Here is a 20500-nt window from a genome sequence, read left to right on the forward strand (position 1 = left end):
TTGATGCATTCGCAAATTTACAAACCAAGCCAGATGTTGATTTTCGAGTCTCCTTATCCCCTCCAAAATCAGCATCACTGTACGCTGATTTTGGAGGGGATAAGGAGACTCGAAAATCAACATCTGGCTTGGTTTGTAAATTCTGTATATTTGCCTCTTTGCCATACCATAATCCATAGGGGGTCTGACCTGACTGTTTTGACGGTCCCGATCTATTAATGACATACGCAGCTGTATTCGTCGCTTCAGCCCATAAGGACAAAGGTAGTTCCGGCTTGGAGTATAACATTGACCGCGCAGCCTCGACTATAATTCTATTTTCCCGCTCTGCGACACCATTCTGTTGAGGTGTATACGGAACACTTAGGGTATGTTTTATGCCTTTACTGCACAAATAACGCTCGACGTGCCTATTCTTGAATTCTTTTCCGCCATCACTGTGAATTTCTTTTATGTTTTCCCCGAACAGATTTTCAATTTCATTGCAAAATATTTGTAACTTATCAAGGGGTATCGCGTTTATGTGCCTAGTTTACAAGACGTAGTGTTGAGCCGCGATGTATTATTTAAACCGGAGAGGCTAATAGCAAATAACGTTGATGTAAATACATTTCAAAGGAGCGACAAGGTCAGGGAAAAACATACCTGGAAACTCGCAGGCGTCTCCAAACCTTAGTTTACCTGAAGTGCAATAAAAGTGAAAGGGAACAGATTTTGACTGTTTCCTAACATCTGTAGGATGTGGAGTTTTTCCATGACATATACCTTAACAGAATAAATATTGGTATAACAACAGAATAAGAGGAACCGAAGGTACTGATACTGTAATACATAATCAAAAAAATTTGTGTTGTTTGTCCTGGATGGGTGATGGTTTAGATTTTGCAAAGCTTGGAGGGGGTTAAGGAGGAGGATAGAAGGAGAATATGTAAGGTATAAAGATATAAAAGAAGAGAGAGAAGAAAAAGTTCAAGTTCTTAAATGGCTACTTCAACGGCTAAGGGTAAGTTTGTTTTAAGAACCTGGAATGCTAGAAGTGTTAAAGGGAAGTTAGGGGAGCTTAAGGAAGCAATAAAAAAATTTGATATACTAGGTGTCACTGAAACCTGGCTCAAAAATAAAGACAGACTCGTGATTCCGGGTTTTGACGTAGTCAGAGGCGATTTGAAAGAGGATAAACAGGGTGGGGGTTTAGCCTTCATAATTGATAGAGGGATAAAATATACAATAAGAAAAGATCTGAAGTGGAAGGGTACGGGTAGAGAAATCCTTGGCATATCAGTAGACTTTAATAAGAGCACATGGGATATTATTCTTATATATAGAAGACCAGGGGGGAGATGGTTAAAAGAGGATTGGACAGGGTTATTTAAGAATAAAAGACAGGGTGTAGAAACAATTTTTATGGGGGACTTTAATGCTAGAAATAAGGTTTGGAATTGTGCGGTGGATAGTAGGGAGGGATTATTGTTGGAGGAGGTAACCAGGGAAAACGATTTGTTTATTGTTAATACCTTTACAAATTCGAGAATTGGAACAGGTGGTAGGCCACCCTCAAGTATAGATTTATTTATTGGGTCACATTATGTAACGGAAACTGCAACAATAATCGAAGAAAATGAGACTATGGGGTCAGACCATCAGGTTTTAACTTTGGTTCTGGGGAATGAAGAGTTACAAAGAATAAGAGAAGTTAAAAATTCCACTAGAAAGTTTAGAGAGGATAAAATAAACTGGGACCTTTTCTCCATCGCTACAGAGGAGGAGGCCGAAAGATTGATAGAAAGGTGGGGAGAGGGAGAACAAAAGGATATGGTGGTGGTTGTAGAGGATAGGTGCAAGGATTTCACAGCGGCTATAAGCAATGCTATCAGGAAATCAGGAGGTGCCAAGGAGGAGGAGGAGGATACTAGTAGGAGAAGGAAGAAGAGGACTAAGTTTGATAGGACTAAGCAAAAAAAACAACTGTGGTGGGACGAGGAATGCAACGAAGCAAAAAGAACTAGGAGAAAAGCGGTCCAAGCTTTTGTTAAGAGACCAAACCAGGATAATTGGATCAAGATGAGGGATGTTGGAAAACAAATGAAAAAATTAATAGAAGAAAAGAAAACCTGTGCATGGGATGAATTCGCTGCATCCATTGACTGCCACACAAGCGCCACCGAGGCCTGGCAGAAAATTAAACAAATCAAAAATGGTATTGGTAGAACAGGGTGTAGAAATATTAACGAGATAGAAATGAACAAGCTAGAAGATCAGGAAATAGAAAAAATTTTGTCGCATAATCTAAACTTAGGTATAGGGGATAGATGAGAATTTGGATCGGAATATAATAGGACCCAACACCGAAGAAGACCCGGAAGCGGTGAATTTGTCTGCTTTTGAGCCCTTTAAGGAAAGGGATATACAAGAAATTTTAGACTCAATAAGAACATCTTCGGCACCGGGTGAGGATGGGGTGTCATATACACTCATTAAAAAAATGGGTAAGGGAATGAAGGAATGTATGTTAGATTTATATAATTTGATCTGGAAAAGCGGATGTATCCTCAAAGCTTGGAAGAGGGTGGTAATAAAGTTTCTGGAAAAACCGGGGAAAAAGGCTTTGAGACCCATATCGTTGATTAGCTGTTTAGGAAAAATATTGGAAAGACTAGTTAAGAATAGATTGGGGGAATGGGCGGATACAGAAGAAATTGTGGACCACCGACAAAGTGGTTTTACTAAGGGCAGATCTACTATGGATAATCTGGTAGCATTAACCATAGATATTAAAAGGGGTTTCAGAGAGAAAAAAGATACATGTGGAGTTTTTGTAGATGTTAAATCGGCCTATGATCATGTCAATCATACTAAATTGATAGAACTCTTGAAGAGAAGGATGTGTCCCATAATGTTAACCAATTTTTTATCTAATTGGTTGAAGGATAGGTCAGCTTTGTGTAGTAGGAAGTTTAGAGATGCGATTCATGGACGGGTTAAGAGAGGTCTCCCACAGGGATCGGTTCTTAGCCCTTTATTGTATAATATTTATACCTCCGAAATATGCAGAGGTATGGAACAGGAGAGGGTTAAGGTTCTGCTTTATGCGGATGATATTGTGGTTTACATAACAGGAGATAACATAAGTAATATGAAAGGAAAAATCAAAGGGGCAGTAGATATTTTATTAAACAATCTAAAAGAATTGGGGTTGAGCTTGGCAGAGGATAAATCAAAAGTAGTTATTTTCACAAGGTCTAGAGATAAAAAGAGGATGGAAGGAGAGTTTAGGATAGGTCGGGAGTGGATTAAAAGTGAGGAACAAGTTACCTTTCTGGGAATGATCTTGGATAGGGCTTTAAATTACAGAAAACACATAGAGATGGTAAAAGATAGAGTTAGAAAGAAGCTGGATATTCTAAGGTTCATAGTGGGTATTAAGAAAGGGGTTAAACCAGGAACAATGTTGATATTTTTTAAAGGATTGATAAGATCAGTAATTGAATACGGTTTGTTTGTTTATTTTTGGGATAATATAAAGTCACTGAAAAAGATTATGAGGTTACACAATGCGGGAATCCGCATTGCTATGGGATATAGAATAACTACACCAATAAATGTCATGAATACCGAGGCTGGCATAATGGACTTGGAGTCCAGAGCCGAGGCCCTATTAGAGAGGTTTGTAATGAGGCAGAGAACAAAGGGAAAAGGGGTAGTCTATGATTCCCTTATGAGATCGCTGGTGGTAAGAGACGAGGTAGGGACAGAGGAATGGGATCCATGGACGAGAGCGTGGTGCAAAGCAGAAGGAATAGCGGGAAGAATCTTGAATGAAAGGGTAGATAGGGATTTGAGTAATAAGGAACGAGATTTCTTAGAAAATGGGGGAATGTTAGTGGACTGGGAATCAGGAAAGGATAGGAAAACGGCCACGTTCTCCGACTCCCGCCTATCCGAAAAAGTCAAAGAAAGACTGTGGCCGGGAATAAACAACGAAGAGGTAATTGAAATTTTTACGGATGGGTCAAAAAAGGACTTTAATGAGGTTGTTGGTGCGGGATTGGTATACCGAGTTGGGGAGGGGGAATGGCATGAGGAGTCATGGTCTTTAAACAAAATTACTTCGGTTTTTTCAGCAGAAGCTTTTGCAATTTTACAGGCAGTTAAAAAAGCAAGGGCAAATTGGGGTAGGAGCAGAATAGTAATCCTGACGGACTCTGCTAGCGTTTTAAAAAAACTAATGGGGTATACTAGAAGGATGGGCAATAACCCGTGGATAAAGAAAATTGTAAGTGAAATGATGAACTTGGAACTGGAGTATAAAAGGACGGAAAACCGACACCCGGACCTACCTTGCCCAGGTAACAGGCTGGGATTTGCATGGATCCCCAGCCATGAGGGCATCGAAGGGAATGAGAGAGCCGATACGATAGCGGGTGAGGCCACTTATGGGGAGGAGACATATGAACATGGAATAGTGGAAAAGGATGCAATGAACTATATAATGAATAGCGCGTGGGTTAGAAACTTTGATAGAGCAAAAAGAAAGGGGGAATTTAAGGGAATAAAGTATTTTAGGATGGAAAAAAATAATGTAGGATCAAAAAAACCGTGGTTTGATGGGATAAACGGCTTAGGAAGGGGAGACCTAGTTAAATTAAGCAGGATTAGGGCTAATCATTTTAATTTGGGAGAATCATTATTTAGGAAAAATCTTACAAATACAAAGGGATGTAAATGCGGTGCTGCATTGGAGTCTATTGAACATGTCATATGGGAATGTGACAGGTTTTGGGAAAATAGAGAGGAACTAGATAGTTTCCTAATATCAAAAGGTTTTCCGGAGGGAGCAGGTGTAATAGAAATGCTAATGGAGGGCGACCTAGGAGTAATCAAACGCATTGCCAGGTTCCTAAACAAACTGGGAAAAGTTATCTAAATACAAAGAGAAAATAATACAATATAACAGTTGAGTATAATGGCATATGCAACAGGTATGACAGTAATGAGAAGACTACAATGTGTGGAGGAGATGTATTAAAAATACAAATGGAGTATGTAATTTATTTGTAACTTATGGTATGAAATGAGATGTATGATGATTTGGATTTTTTATATTTGGCGCTTTTGTAACTAGGCTATATAGGGGGCGTTGTCCCCCTGAAACGCCATCTTGGGCAATGCCCAAGAAAACTTAAATACAATACAATACAATACAATTAATATTCGCACTTCACATACAAGCATATATCTGCTTCCATCCGTGTGCGCTATCGCTTCGGTGCTTTCCACCATCAATTCACGTATTCTGACGCGAGTCCCGAGCAATCTGAATGCAGAAGTCACAATCAGAAAATCGAGTTCGAATCCCACGGGAACAATTTTATTTTTAATTAGTGTGTAACCTTTTAAAAAAATTAAAGCTTGATAATTATTAATTTGCGAAGTATTTAAACAAAAGAGAGGAGAATTTTTCTTTTTTAATATGTAAATTTTATATTATATTTGTACATCTTTAAGAAAAGATATAAGAATACATACATATATACAGAAATTTAATTTATTACGTCGCGCGACGTACAAAATAAAAAGAAAAGAAATTAATGTTTATTTATATTATTATCTCTTTTACTTTCTGAGTGGTTAATACGCGGTTGAGAAACGGTATTAGCGCTGCCACCAGTCCCAATCGTGCTCGACGATGTTAGGTCGGTAACGATTGGAACAATTTAAAAAGAATCGATTAATTTATGGTAAGATTCTGAATTTATTTATTGAGTCCGTCAATGCTCTGGTCCCATACGGGCGCCTCGTGTGAGTTCGTGCGAAGATGGTAGGCGTGAACGTATAGGAAGGAAGTGTGTTTGAACCAAAAATGAATTTGAAACCAGTTATGGGTAACAAAAAGTATAATCTCAAATAAAGAGAAGCATAACAGTAAAATGGTTTGGTTAACAGGAAGTACGAGCTGTTGGAAATACAGAAAAATGAAATATATATATATATATTAACAAGAAAAGTAAATTATGGAATTTTGAGATGATTCAAGCGACGATTTCGGTGAACAATTAGTGTATAGTGAGAGGAAACGGTCCCAGGGGGAAAACTACCAAGACCGACGGTCTCGTGCGCCGCCTCTTCTTATTGTAAACGGAATTTTATTAGAAAATGCTAAATATCTTCGATACCTTACACACGGTGTTGAACGGAACGATTTAGTGGGAAATTTCCAGAACGCGCGGTTTCAAGATCGCCCGTTTTGCCTCACTAAATCCAGATTCGTCGTATTGAGCAAAATGAAATAGATAACTTACCAAGCTCGATGTTAAATAATATATGAATATAAAATTCGCTTAGTAATCGCTGTTAGCTGTGGGTCGTCTGGAAATCTGGAAGGCGAAGAAGAGATGAAAACTTGACACACGCACTACGCGTTCGCGATCGGCCTTTTCGTTACGGTATTATCGTTACGGATACGAATTACGAAGCAATATACGAAAATAACGCGGCGCGAAAAAGAAATATGATTAATTATCGGTCGATTTAAAAACGAAAGAGAATAAAATAATTTTTAACAAAAAAAACATCCGACTTCGAAATGCACTAAAAAGTATAAAATAATTTCTATTTCATTTATACCAATATTCCATAGCTATTAATAATATCTACTTAATCGTTAAATAGGATACTAAATACATTTCAAAGTTTTCGGAGGCGGCGCAAAATTAAAAACTTTTCCTCTACTAGGAAGAACCTAACTCCGGCGTCGGCAACCTATGATAAATCACCCATTTGATAGTTTCAAGTAAACAATATTCAACGGGAATCAACAAACCCATTGCGAATTAACTATACTGCAGTTCACGAGTGACCGCACTTAACTCGCGCAGCTAGTGACCTACTGAAGTCTAGGGAGATTTTTAATAGTGCGTGTGATTCCCCTTTACAGCGTGCTTCTTACTATGCGTTCACATCATTTTTTTTGCGACAAATAATAGAAATTTCATTGTATCGTGATACTTTACAATATCATCACCGGTTATCAGTTATCGTACGTCATATATTTCTGCCCACCATTTATATGTTCGCAAAGTATAATAAGAAGCAAGCTGTGGAGGGGAATAACACACGTTATTAAAAATCTCTCTAGACCTAGTGAGCGGCGCGAGTTAAGTATGATCTCTTGTGAACTGCAGTACAGTGCATGTACATCAGGAGTGCTGCCAATTTCTCATATAATCGTTACAATTACAAATGTTTTCAGCCGGACCTATAATTTTTCTCTTACGACTTATTAATTACCAAGTTTGCCATTCCGCAATCAAATCGTTATTGGCAGCATCGTTTGTTCGGGTATTTTTAATTTTGCGCCGCCTCCGAAAACTTTGAAATGTATTTAGTATCCTATTTAACGATTAAGTAGATATTATTAATAGCTATGGAATATTGGTATAAATGAAATAGAAATTATTTTATACTTTTTAGTGCATTTCGAAGTCGGATGTTTTTTTTGTTAAAAATTATTTTATTTCACACTTTCAGTGGAACCAGTAGTATTTGTAGGATAGTGTAACGTGATTTTAGACTTCTGTTGCTTAGCTAATAACCATAAACAGAAAAAAACTGACCGAATTTTAGTTGTTAATAAATAACAAATTTCATAAATTTTTGCAAGTGAGATCATCGCGGATAAACCTCCTACTAAATGTGAAAGGTTTCATCGCTATCGGTACATTCCCTGCAGCATAAACGCCGGAAGATATAAATGAACTATTACGTATTTTGCGATAAAAGTCGTTAGGAATGAAAAAATACAACCATTTTTTTGCAGGACCAATTAAAAGATATACTCTACAAGATGCAAAATTTTCGTTCCGATTGGTCCATCCATCTCGGAGTAACCGGCGACCGTATGCCGCGCGTACATGAAATAGTACGTTTTTTTTGTAATAAAAAGCGTTCGGAGTGAAAAAATGTAACATGTTTTTATAACGGGACCAATCGGGAGGCATACTCTACCAGATGCAAAAGGTTTCGTTCCGATTGGTCCATCCGTCTCGGTGTAATCGGTGAACGATAAAAAAAAAAAAAAAAATATACACATCGAATTGAGTATCCTCCTCCTTTTCGAAGTCGGATAAAAAGATAGGAATTGAAAAGTGTGAAAAGAATTTAACGTATTCGTATGAGTCCTTGACACGAGAACCGCGAATCGAAACACTCTCGACACTCTGCCTCGTTACACGGAGGAACTTTGCCGAGCAATCTAATTACACGATCCCGTAGACAACTCTGTCTCTACGCGAACACGGGCTCCCCGTCACGTACCTTACGATTTTTCGACGAAGAGTCATTTGCCTCAGTCAAGCGATCGTATCTCAGGGTTCGACCCGCGATCATGGGCCCAAAGTGGGGACATCATTTGGCAAATCAGGGTACGTGTCGAAGGGGAAGGCCCGCACGCATTGGTTTTATCTAGGCGCGTTTCCCGAGTTCTCATCCCTCCTTGACCTTCCTTCCGACTCTGTCTATCGTTGACTATCTTTCTTTTTACCCCTACAGCGCTACATGAATTCCGTGCGTCGCAATTTCTATACCTTCTAGAATCTTCGAAATAACTTCTATAGTTTCTCAATTAATCGAAGAGGCTCTTATAAATGATATTTTCGGTATCGAAGAAGATCTAGCTTTCTTAATAGATGTTTAACTTGCTACATACATTGAACAACTAGTAAATGAATAATATTAAATTATTCCGTTCTTATTTGCGTTTCGGCGGTTTACGAAAAGACAATGGATGTTTGTAATTATTATCAAATCGCGGATGTATGCAAATATGTTGCTGCATTTAATTGTCGTTAGTTCCGCGTACATCAATTTTTAGGGATTCACGTATATTCGAAACGTTCTACGTTTAACGTTTAGCTGTAGTTCGTTGACGATGTTTATTGCCTTGGTCGACCTTTGTCTCGAACGTTCTCGAACGTCGGTCGACAAATTTCAAACTACAGTGGTTGTCACGCATACCTTCGCATTCCATAATCATTCAAACAGTTTCATTCCGTTTCATATTAATTGCTTTCGTTCTTAATTGTTTGGACGCGGTTGAGAACCTTTGTCGATCGAGGGAGGTTTATGATCTCAAGAGGCCCAGCACGTTCGTCGCCGGGAATAGCCCTTTGACTCGAAGGACGAGTCAAGGCAGGGCCTTTGTCTATCGGTTTTCGCCCGGTTCGGTTCTACGAAATCACGTGCAAGTCATAAATGACCTAACGGTTCCGTTGTCCCTCGTGCGTCATCGATAGAAAGAAGAAAGAAAGAAAGGACATTTTCAAATGCCACCCCTCTGATGCTAGAGTTTTCAGGCGAATTCCGGGTATATTTTTTGCTTGCTTTTTTAGTCGGCTAGAAAACTTCGGACAGTTCGGATCGCGGTCGTGACATGGTTGGTTCGCGAGTGCAAGAGCCGAATCTCTTTCGAATTCTGAATTCTCGGATGTCGTTCGGATGTGACAATTGCGGTCACACCGACGACGCGTAAGGCTGGTTACATCACGTAACCACCCTGAATACACGTTACTCGGATGTCGTCAGATGTGACAATTGCGGTCAACTGACGACCCGTAGGGCTGGTTACATCACGTAATCGCCTTGAATACTCGGATGTCGTTCGGATGTGACAATTGCGGTCACACCGACGACTCGTAGGGTTGGTTACATCACGTAACCACCCTGATTACACATATCACAATTACATAAAAGACACCCGTGGTCGTGACGACGACCCGGTAGAGTGGTTACTCCATGTAATCACTCTGATTCGTTATTATTGTTCAACACACAATCGTATCTATGAGCCGGAGAGCAATGGCTTCACTTGTGACTATTCAATTTTACATACGACATCGCACCTCGTTTCAATTCGTTTCTTTCTTAAATACATTTTAAGCATCAGGGGTTTTTATGCCGTATGGCTTTTCCCCTTCGTTTTTTTTAGAGCCAATAAAATCTAATATTTTTGGCTCAATTATTATTAAATTTATTTATTAACCTACCTCATTCCTTATCTAAACCTGAACTACGGGACCTCTCCATGTTGGAGAGATTTCGACGCTACATTAATTGCATTCATTCCTTGTGGAAAGGTCGGCTGACGCATGCTTTGCAGGTAGGAGAGGTATTTCGCTCGCGAGGTAAAACAAAATCGTATTTCCCTTGTTCTACGCGGTTAAGCCGGGAAACTTCCAAGTGCGTCGCACTACTTAACCGCACGGCGAAAGATGTTGATAATTATTCTCCTTAACCTTAGCGGCTTCGAATTTCTATATATTTATTGCTACGCGGTTTCGACGTGGCAATCGTCCTAAGGAAGGTTGACTTCTTATTATTTGAAAAGAACTAATTATAGCCTCCTTTGTGTGCCTCGCCTGGAATTGTCTCCAAGTGCTGCGCACTGACGAGGTACACAAATTCGGTATGTTAACGGTCAAACTATTCAAAACTATCAGAAAGAAAATGGAAATAGATCTTAGCTACGGTCGGATTATTGAAAATAATTCGGACGTAACAAATTCTTTATCAAATAAGTGTTTTATGCAATCTTTAATATTTGTAAATGCAACAAACGAGCATAGAAATTAAGGAAATTAAAGTATATATTTTCGACAGTATTAGTAGTTCTGAGGCAATGTATCAGAGTGCTAAGCATGTGTAACGGTTTTGTACTAGGTTCAAATCCGTCTGTAGACATTAATTTTTTTTACATTGATAATATTTTTATTCAATTTCTAGGACTGTCCGTAAATTATGTATAAGGTGTAGGCGTTTAGTGGAGGGGAGAGAGTTTCGTCTCCCCGGACGCCTTGAGTTCGGGCCGGGGAGCACTAGGTGGCGACGAGATCGCGGGTGTTCTCTCGCAAGTGCTCTCCCGGCATGCCGTTCGGATATATAGAAGTTCCGAATATCGGTACGATAGGTGTCTGGGGCAGGGATCGTCTGTTGTCAGCCCCACTGACGAGTCTGACAGACGATCCCGAGACGAAACGCCTTTCTCTCTCCTACAAAGGAAAAAGTGATTCACAACATATTAAAAAATGGTTGAAACCATTTAATAATAGTATATCAGATGATCACATTATTACATTTTTTTATATGACATACGGTATTTCACTTTAATTCATTACTATGCCGTAATATTTCAGTATTGGCAAGTGAACACACGATAGCACATGCTCAATCGTAATGCTTTATTAGTGTTTTATTGTGCGAAGTGTTTCACATTTTTATATTAGGATGGAGCAGATGGCGCTCGTTCTCGAGGTACAAATTCACGAGCCTTTGAGAACAAAGGCATGTCATGTTCAGTCTTCTACTATCTATAGTCACTGCTACAGCAGTGCAGTCAGGCCCAGGCCCTCCAAACTCCATTCTTGCAAATTTTAACTCACCCCCGGACTTCTAGGCGGCGCTGATGTCGCTCTCCTATATGCATAGCTGGAATCACTGATTTTAACATACACAACTAAAGATATTGTGACGTCATGTTCCCGCGAAATTTGTCGCCGCGTTTTTCAATTGTTTCAAAATTTAAAGAGATAAAAGAAATATGGCGCACATGGTTGTGTTTGGATTTGCGTCTCAAGCACCCTAGCGGGCAAACACGCGGCTCGCGAGAAAGTCTAGCTATGTCGTTGCCGTGGGTGCTGAAAACCTGGTGTAGAGGGTTGAAACACAAATGAACGACAGTTTATTAATTATGTAAATAAGCACAAAACTTTATTATAAAAAGACTAAACTAAAAATAAACGATGATATAAAAAGAGTGCACGTAGGGCTCGGCTGAGTGATGGCAAGACGCATCGACTTGTCGCGAGGTAGCGTGGACAAAGAGTGGAGTTGAAAGCGCGCGTTCTTAGGGGGTGAGAAACCGGTGCGTTCGTAAGACGCTAGAAGGTCGCATGCGGTACAAGAATCTGTTTGTGTGGCCGGGTTGTAGATAGAAAGCACGGCTGAACATTACCTCAAGGGCCCAAAAATTATGGGCTTTTTTTTACCTTCTTGAAGTATTTTACGAGTAGAATCTAAAAATCCTAGTTTTAAGGCGCGGAATCCATCGGTTCAGAAGTTATACGTGTGTAAAAGTGAGCGTTTTTAGCGTATTTCACGGGTTATTTCGACGCCATATTGACTTGTAGCCTGTTGCCGTCCAATCACGTCCAATGAGTGGAGTCACCGTCGGTAAAACAGAATTTGTAGGTAAATTAGTCTAAACTTGGCTTTCATTCGATTTCTATTATAATTGGCATTTTTTACTATTGCTAAGGTTAGGGTTAAGGTTAGGGTTAGGGTTATGGTTATGGTCAGGGTAAGGGTTAGCACTGGAGTACAACACACCCAGTATACGCTAAAAACGCTCACTTTTACACACGTAGAACTTCTGAACCAATGAATTCCGCCCCTTAAAACTAGGATTTTTAGATTCTATACGTAAAATACTTCAAGAAAGTAAAAAAAAAGGCCATAATTTTTGGGCCCCTGAGGTAAAGTTTACCCGTAAACACCACAGTTATCATTTGCTTTAACAATCGAACTTTATTCTAGTTCTTATATCTCAATGCCGTGTTGCGTGTCCGTTCACGGTGTATAGGGATTTCTGGGGAATTAGGCGCAGGTAAGGTGATTCGTGGAGCGCGGAGGCGCTCCGCTCGCAATGCGCGAGAATAAAACAAAATAATCTATCGTTCACTGTTGTTTACGATTTTAACTTGAACTCTTTATTTGAAACAGACTTGAAGACTCTGATTTCAGGATGCGTTATAATTACTCGTGAGAAAAGATCCGTCTAATTTGGTTGACAAAATCATTCTGAACGTTCAACGCTTGGCGGAGGAGATCTTCGCGCGCTGTCCGTCGATGCCCCTTCCTTCGTGGATCCTGGATCCTCCCTCAGGATCATTCCTCGTCCAATGGTGGAGGAGTCCACCCCGTCTCGCGTGGGCCCCTTCTCCTGGCTGTGGTCCACCCTCAGGCGCGTGGAAGTGGAGGCGCTCCGCCAAGACGCTAGAACGTTGCAGCGCACATGTGCTACGAGAAAGCGTGGGACCCAGAGAAAATAGGAAAAGACAAGACCTTGTACTTGCCAAAGGCAACTCTTGAGGAAATTTACGACCCTCTTAGAGTGCATGAAAAGACAGGATATCGGAAAAAACTTCGTATCCTTTAAGGACCTTCGTGACTTGGTCGAAAACAACGAATTTGCTATGGTCTATCATAAATTAGCCTTTCAGGATTTTTAGAAGTAAAACTATCCCATTCTCTGGATTTCCGGCCTTCTCTCAGCTCGATCACCCATGTCGAGGGGTTTACAATTTGGGCCTTGTCTATTTATATAAGTGTACATTCGCGCAGATGGTGTTTGAATTTCGCTCTTGATTTATAACCATCGATACAAAAGGTCCTCGATTGATACTCGAGACATATCGATACTACAGACTATCGATAAATATTCCCATGGCAGTGTCGCCATACCATTCTAAACATATTCATGTGATACGTTTCACGTTACAGCCGATTTTTCTAGGGAACGTTATCTCAGAAGACCACAGGCTATACAATATGACTCTAGAGAGTCAACCCAGGCGCGGTAGCGTAACGCTGTTGGCGCAGTAGCGCCACACCATTCCCCCCCACCGTTAGAAAATGATACTAATTAATTTATGCTTACAAACTAATAGGAACTGACTTACATCTACGCTATATATAGTATTTACAGTAATACCAAGGTTTAAGTTAAAACAAAGGTGACAGACTTTTTTACGCGACCAAGCGCAGCTGGGTAAGTCTTTAATATTCCCCTGATGGGGACAGACTGATTGTGAGTCGCGATAGCAGTAAAGAAGATGTGAGTACACGTCTGCAAATCGTCGTGATAAAACGTGCGGTTTTTAATGTGATACGTGGTAGTTCTCGAGCGGAGTCTCTTCATCATAATACGGAATTTCTTAATGAAAATCTGGGGGTCCGAGTCGAGTTCTTCGAAGTCGAAGAACTCCGCGGGAACCTTGAGAGTGGTTCCATAAAGGAGTTCCGCCGGTGATGCCTTAAGGTCCTCCTTGTACGCCGTCCGAAGTCCAAGCAGCACCACCGGAAGCACATCCATCCATTCAGATGGGGTGTGACACGACAACGCCACTTTCAGGGAGCGGTGCCAACGTTCGACGAGACCGTTGGCCTGTGGATGGTAAGCGGTCGTTCTGAAATGGCGGCCGTCAGTCAATTTCACCAGTGCGGCGAACAGCTGAGCTTCGAATTGGGACCCTCTGTCTGTGGTTATCAGACGGGGAGCTCCGAAGCGTGCTATCCAATGGGTGAAAACGTTCCGAGCGACCTCATCCGCAGTACATTCGCTGATCGGTACCGTCTCAGGCCAGCGAGAGAATCGGTCCATCATTGTTAACAAGTAGCGGAAGCCGTGGGATGATGGTAATGGGCCCACGATATCAATGTGGATGTGATCAAAGCGGTTGTCTGGAACTGAAATCTTAGCGGGTGTTAAGCGATTATGCCTGCCAATTTTAGCTTCTTGACAAGTTAGACAGGATTTGACCCAGGAGGCGATGTCAGCGTCCATTCCTGGCCAGACGAATTGGTCCGCTATATATTTTTCAGTGGTGATCCGTCCCTATGTCGAAGACACGCTTGCGCAGCGGTTCTGGTATGTATGTCCGAATACCTTTGTCGGAAACAGTGCAGTAAAGGGTGTCGTCAGTCGCGGTAAGCGTGTAATTGTGGAGCTGGAGTCCGGAAGTCGGAGCGTTGAGCAGATCCGGCAGCTGATCGTCTGAAGCCTGAGCTTGAGCTATTTCCCGAGTGTCGAGGGAGAGCGGCATAGTGACAGCGTCGATCCTGGACAAGGCGTTCGCAACTTGGTTTTGAGATCCGGAGACGTGCCTGACGTCAGTGGTAAATTCAGAAATAAAGGACAGCTGCCGTGCCTGTCGATCGGTGTTTTGACCGTGTTTCTTGCTGAACATGAAGATTAGAGGTTTATGGTCAGTGATGATATGGAACGCTTTACCTTCCAAAATACTCCGGAAATGCTTGATCGCCTTGTGAATCGCAAGGAGTTCGCGGTCGTAGGTGCTATATTGGCGCTCCGCAGGAGAGAGTTTCCGGGAGAAAAAACTCAACGGTTGCCACCTATCTCCGGTCTTTTGCTGTAGTACCGCACCAACGGCAGTATTTGAAGCGTCTGTTTGTACAGAAATTTCCACTCCCGTGGCTGGGAACGCCAATAATGTTGCCTCAGCAAGGGCGTCCTTTAGCTGCTGGAAAGCCTTTTTTGTTTCTTCTGTCCATGAGATTGGCTGCGCATTCCGCACATTCGTGCCAGCTACAACCTCTTGCAACGGTGCTTGAATAGTCGCGGCGTTAGGAATAAACTGATTATAAAAATTGGCCATTCCTAGGAAACGTCTGGGACCCTTGACGTCCGAAGGGAGTGGAAAATCCGCGATCGCCTGCACCTTTTGCAGTGGAGGGGCAATTCCGCTCTTGCTGATGTGGAAGCCCAGGTAATCGACTTCCGACTTGCCGAATTTGCACTTCTCGGGATTTATAACCAATCCGTAAAGCTGGAGCCTGGCGAACAAAATCCTCAAGTGCCTGCGGTGCTCGTCGCCTGACCGAGATGCAACGAGGAGATCGTCAATGTACATCGTACAGAATTCCAGTTCGGCGACGACCTCGTCCATAAAGCGTTGGAAGGACTTTGGCAATGTCTTCTGCGCGTACTCGTATTTCTTGGTAGGCTCTTTTGAGGTCGATGGTAGAGAAAACCGTCGTATCGTGTAGAAAAGCGGTACAGTCTTGAATGAATGGAATGGGGTAACGATCCGGGAGCGTAACCTGATTGAGGCGTCTGTAATTGCCGCAGGGACGCCAAGAACCATTGTTCGAGCGTCGAATGATAAAGCTTGAAATTTCTAGAAGCTAGATCGCTTTCTTCGTCTCAGCTGTTCGTTCCGTCGGCCTCCAGTGATCTCACTCGCTCCGTTGGCCGACGTAGCGAGCCGACTGAGCTGGTAGGCCGGCGGGCGACGGCGGGAACGGGGGAAACATAATATAAATATGCCGCCGCATACTTGCGAATATCCTTCTTCTTATACGTATTCGCGTACTAGTTCTTCTAAATTCGAACACGTTGCTTCGGAATACAAGAACTGTGAAACTTTTCTTTTCATTAAACTTTATTAAGATACAATTCTCCGAGTCAAAACTTTTCTTCGGCAAGGTCGCGCACCGGCAAAAAATCGCTTCCGAATCCGTTTTCTAACCCCTTTCCCGGTTAAGGGGCGAAAACGATCAAACAACCATCCTTCTTTCTGACCAGGTGTAATGAACTGCCCCAAGGACTGCTGGAAGATCTGCAGATGCACTGATTCCTCATTTCCGCGAAGACGTCGCGGGCTGCCTTTAACTTCTCCGGGTCTAGCCGACGTGCACGAGCCGTCAAAGATGGGCTCGTAGTTTCAATAGTGTGCACAACACTGTGTGCAACTTTATTAGCCGGAAACCAAGTACTGCGCTGAAGCGAAGGAAAGTCAGCCAAGATAGCGTGAAAATCGTTGTCTCGTGCTATACGGCTGATGGTGGGAACCCTGGAAGAGCACATACGACAGTTAATACTCAGCCATGACTTGCCGTCCACCAGTTTGTGCGCGCGCACGTCCGGCAATAGATGGAAATGCTCCAAAAAATCATTTCCTATGATTGCTTTAGTATCGTCGGCGATGATGAAAGTCCAAAAGAAGGAACGTTTGAGCCCAAAATCTAGCTCCATCTTCTTCTTCCCATATGTGGAGATTGAGGAGCCATTAGCAGCGAAGAGCGCTGCTCCAGATAGACGACGGCGATCCAGGCGGCCCGCAGGCAGAACAGACACATCGGCTCCAGTGTCCACCAAAAACCTTACGCCTGATCGGCGATCAGCAATCATGAGGCGCGTTCAAAAGCGTTGCCGCTGTCAGCCGCCGTGACAGACGGCGATCCTAGTTTTCCGACTGCCTTGCAGCCCACGAGCACGACGCATGGCAATGCCGAGCCCTGTCACCATACTTACGGTGGACGTAGCACAGTCCATCTTCAGATTGAGTCCTGGGTCGAGACGGGCTTCTTCCGCGCGAACTGGAGCGACTCGGTCGACGCGCAAGAGCATCGAGTCTGCTGAGCCGCGTACATATTTCGTTTAATTGAGCGTTGATCTTGACCAGATCACCGGAATCCGCTAGAGTTGGAGGCGCCTTTACGATCGCACACACTTCGCAAGCCAGAACAGCTGAGTCCAGTACACCGAACTGCTCGCAGATTCTGTCCGCTTGTTCAGCGAGCATCGGCAAATCCGCGTTGACACTAACCGCCAGAATTGTCCGCACCTTTTCTGGCAAACGTTCTAAAAATAAAGTACGTAATGAATTATCTGGACACCTTTCACCTGCTAGCGCGCGCAATTTACACAGGAACACTGAAGGCTTGTCACTGCCCAACTCCTGCTTATGCAGCAGCCGACGCAATTGAACCTCCTGCGATTCGCCGAAGGAGTCCAAGATACGCTTCTTGATTGCGTCGTATTTTCCGGTCACAAGCGGATTTGTGGCTAAATCACGCACTGCCATAAGTACGTCACCGGTTACGTTCATGATCACTATACGAAATTGCGTTTCTTCATCGGTGTACCGCGAAACTGCAAAATATGTCTCTAATTGTACGAACCACAATGCAGGGTCGCCCCTAATATATGGCGGAACGCGGGATGCACGGTCCACGCTTCCGTCGACACCATTCGAGGATTCGGCCATATTGTTTCTGTGGCCTCGTTGACCTTCACTAACCGGTGAATTTCGCGCTTGCGAACGCGTTTCCGGCATTAGACTTCACACGCAGCCAAATCTATCTCTACGCAGAATATCCGTTCGCGAAAACCACGTGCACCACGTAGTCCTTATTGTCTGCGGAAACACGCACGACACAAACAACACGTTAAAGATGTAACGTTTTTTTACCGATCACGTCGGGGTCACCAATTGTGGCCGGGTTATAGATAGAAAACACCACAGTTATCATTTGCTTTAACAATCGAACTTTATTCGAGTTCTTATATCTCAATCAATCACGTGCCTACATCTATCTATCTATTTATGTTTTCTTGGGCGAAGCCCAAGATGGCGTTTCAGAGAGAAGCGCCCCCTATATTGCCCAACGAAAAGAGATTGACCATTATATACAAAAAACAGAGTGCAAAACTCAAATTAAAAATTACACTATATAAAGTCTTTTGCGCCACTCACTTTTACCCTTAAGCCTATTGCCCACACTTCATAAGTCCACTCATCCTTCTTGGGTTAAAATCTATGAACACTCTTTGTTCTTCTAAAACTCCAAACTTTTTGCAAAACATATACGAGGTTGCACTGGACAAACCCCAAATCTCCCCGCTCCCAGATAGGGGCAAGGCGAATTACTACATAACGTAGATCTCCTCCATCTCTTCTACCTTTAAATAACTTTTTGCAGTCTGTCTAGGAATCTGGAAATACGCTTCAGCACCCCCAATTCTCCCTTTAAAATCATCCCCTGAACATTCTCCCCTTCCTCATAACCCTTCTCTATTAAATAGTTATTTAACTCCAATCTGTTTATATAAAATCTATCACACTCCCAGATTACATGTTCAATACTTTCCGTACCTGCCCCACAAACACAGTTTTTATCTTGTATTAGGTTTTTCCTATACAATGATTCTCCCAGATTGAAATGATTTGCCTTGATCCTACTGAGCCTAACCAAATCACCCCGATTCATACCCTTTACACTATGGAACTAAAGTTTTTTGGTCCCGAAATTATTATCCTCAGAGGCAAAATACTTGACTCCTTTAACCTCCCCAACCCTTCTAGCCCTCTCATGGCTTCTAACCCAGGCCTCCTCCATTATATGATTTACTATATCCTTTTCCGCTTTCCCATACTCAAAACCCTCCTCCCCCAAGGTAGCCTCACCCGCCTGTAAATCCGCCCTTTCATTGCCCTCGATTCCAGAATGGCTCGGGACCAACGCCAGGGCCAACCTCGGATTAATCCATCCCTCATCCCAACCCGTTCCTTTCTCCCGATCCTTTCCCTCCAGCTTAATTATTTCTCTCATTATCTTAAATATCCAAGGGTTATCCCCTTTGTTCTTCCCTAAATTAGACAATTTTTTAAGAACGCTCGCCGAATCCGATATGACTAGAAAGGGTATAGCAGGATAAGATGGTCAAAAGTGCCCTTGAGCCGAATTTGCTTCGCAATGCACCATTCGATAGCATATCCCAAAAAACCATGGTACACCAAGTTTCAACCCTGTACCTCAACCGGGAGGGTAGTTACAGGGTAAGAAAGAAAAAGTAGTTTTTGTCATATTTTCCCTATTTAATGGCATTCAAAAAATCTGAAAAAATTCTAGAATATTCTAGCCATGTTTCTTTATGATAGTGAATTTTTTCAGATTTTTCGTCTGCAAATCCTAGGCGTGAAAAATCAAAAACGCAAAAAAAAGTCGAAAAATTGAGATTTCGGGTAGAAGCTTTCGAGATACTAGATTTTTACTTTTACAGTAGTTAGATATTAGCATGATTGGTGTCCGCAATTTTTTTCAGACTTTTCATTTTGGTGCGTCAAACCGAAAAAAATCAAAAACCGATATTTTCGACATATTTCGTGCGATAACATGAGAAATACTTTGAATTTTTACATTTCCTTTACACACTTAGTGCATTATATGATTTCTAACATTTGTGCACTGGATGCAGTAAAATCTGAATGGAGAAAGTGAAGTTATTGCAAATAATTGAAAATTACGCACCTTATCTGCTAAAATATTAGAAAGTTTTTCAACGTCGCCGATGGCTAAGTCGGTAAGGTTCCCGTCTATGGAACCGCTGGAAACTGTTTTGTCTCGAGTTCGCGCCCTATGTATGTACAATTTTATTTTTTTTCATAAAACAATTTTTTTTGTAATTATTAATTACATAAGAATATACAATAATCATTTAATAACGTATGAAAATAATTTTGAAATATTTTATTATTAAGTATACATATTAAATATACCGATTTTCTGATTACGTATTGTTCTAATTACGGATAGCTCCCAATATCTTGTTAATTGAAAAGCCGCGTGGTTGTTGGGTTATGATGGATATTGAAAGCAATATATGTATATTTTACCTTCATTGTACATATAGCCAAAGAGTCGGTAGTGCACCACTTATTTTTATGTATACTTAATAATAAAATATTTCAAAATTATTTTCATACGTTATTAAATGATTATTGTATATTCTTATGTAATTAATAATTACAAAAAAAATTGTTTTATGAAAAAAAATAAAATTGTACATACATAGGGCGCGAACTCGAGACAAAACAGTTTCCAGCGGTTCCATAGACGGACACCTTACCGACTTAGCCATCGGCGA

The 20500-nt window shown here is 41.8% G+C and overlaps 4 protein-coding genes across 4 annotated transcripts; 2 read left to right on the forward strand and 2 right to left on the reverse strand.

Annotated features, from left to right (window-relative positions):
* The first annotated feature begins 981 nt into the window (after positions 1-981).
* On the forward strand, positions 982-2313 carry LOC114881844. Its single transcript, XM_029198724.1, has one exon. It carries the CDS (start codon positions 982-984, stop codon positions 2311-2313), a length of 1332 nt encoding a protein of 443 aa, XP_029054557.1.
* Positions 2314-2482: 169 nt separating this feature from the next.
* On the forward strand, positions 2483-4924 carry LOC123988533. Its single transcript, XM_046288975.1, has one exon. It carries the CDS (start codon positions 2483-2485, stop codon positions 4922-4924), a length of 2442 nt encoding a protein of 813 aa, XP_046144931.1.
* Positions 4925-16330: 11406 nt separating this feature from the next.
* LOC123988534 lies at positions 16331-16981 on the reverse strand. The gene has a single exon (XM_046288976.1). The coding sequence runs from the start codon at positions 16979-16981 to the stop codon at positions 16331-16333; it is 651 nt and encodes a 216-aa protein (XP_046144932.1).
* Positions 16982-17033: 52 nt separating this feature from the next.
* Positions 17034-17840, reverse strand: LOC123988535. Its single transcript, XM_046288977.1, has one exon. The coding sequence runs from the start codon at positions 17838-17840 to the stop codon at positions 17034-17036; it is 807 nt and encodes a 268-aa protein (XP_046144933.1).
* Positions 17841-20500: the final 2660 nt, after the last annotated feature.

Source organism: Osmia bicornis, chromosome 15 (assembly GCF_907164935.1).
Source record: "Osmia bicornis bicornis chromosome 15, iOsmBic2.1, whole genome shotgun sequence".
NCBI lineage: Eukaryota > Metazoa > Arthropoda > Insecta > Hymenoptera > Megachilidae > Osmia > Osmia bicornis.

Excerpts from the sequence above, each read along its gene's own strand:
- LOC114881844 (XM_029198724.1), top strand. The coding sequence starts at position 982 with ATGGCTACTTCAACGGCTAAGGGTAAGTTTGTTTTAAGAACCTGGAAT.
- LOC123988533 (XM_046288975.1), top strand. The coding sequence starts at position 2,483 with ATGGGTAAGGGAATGAAGGAATGTATGTTAGATTTATATAATTTGATC.
- LOC123988534 (XM_046288976.1), bottom strand. The coding sequence starts at position 16,981 with ATGATTGCTGATCGCCGATCAGGCGTAAGGTTTTTGGTGGACACTGGA.
- LOC123988535 (XM_046288977.1), bottom strand. The coding sequence starts at position 17,840 with ATGGCCGAATCCTCGAATGGTGTCGACGGAAGCGTGGACCGTGCATCC.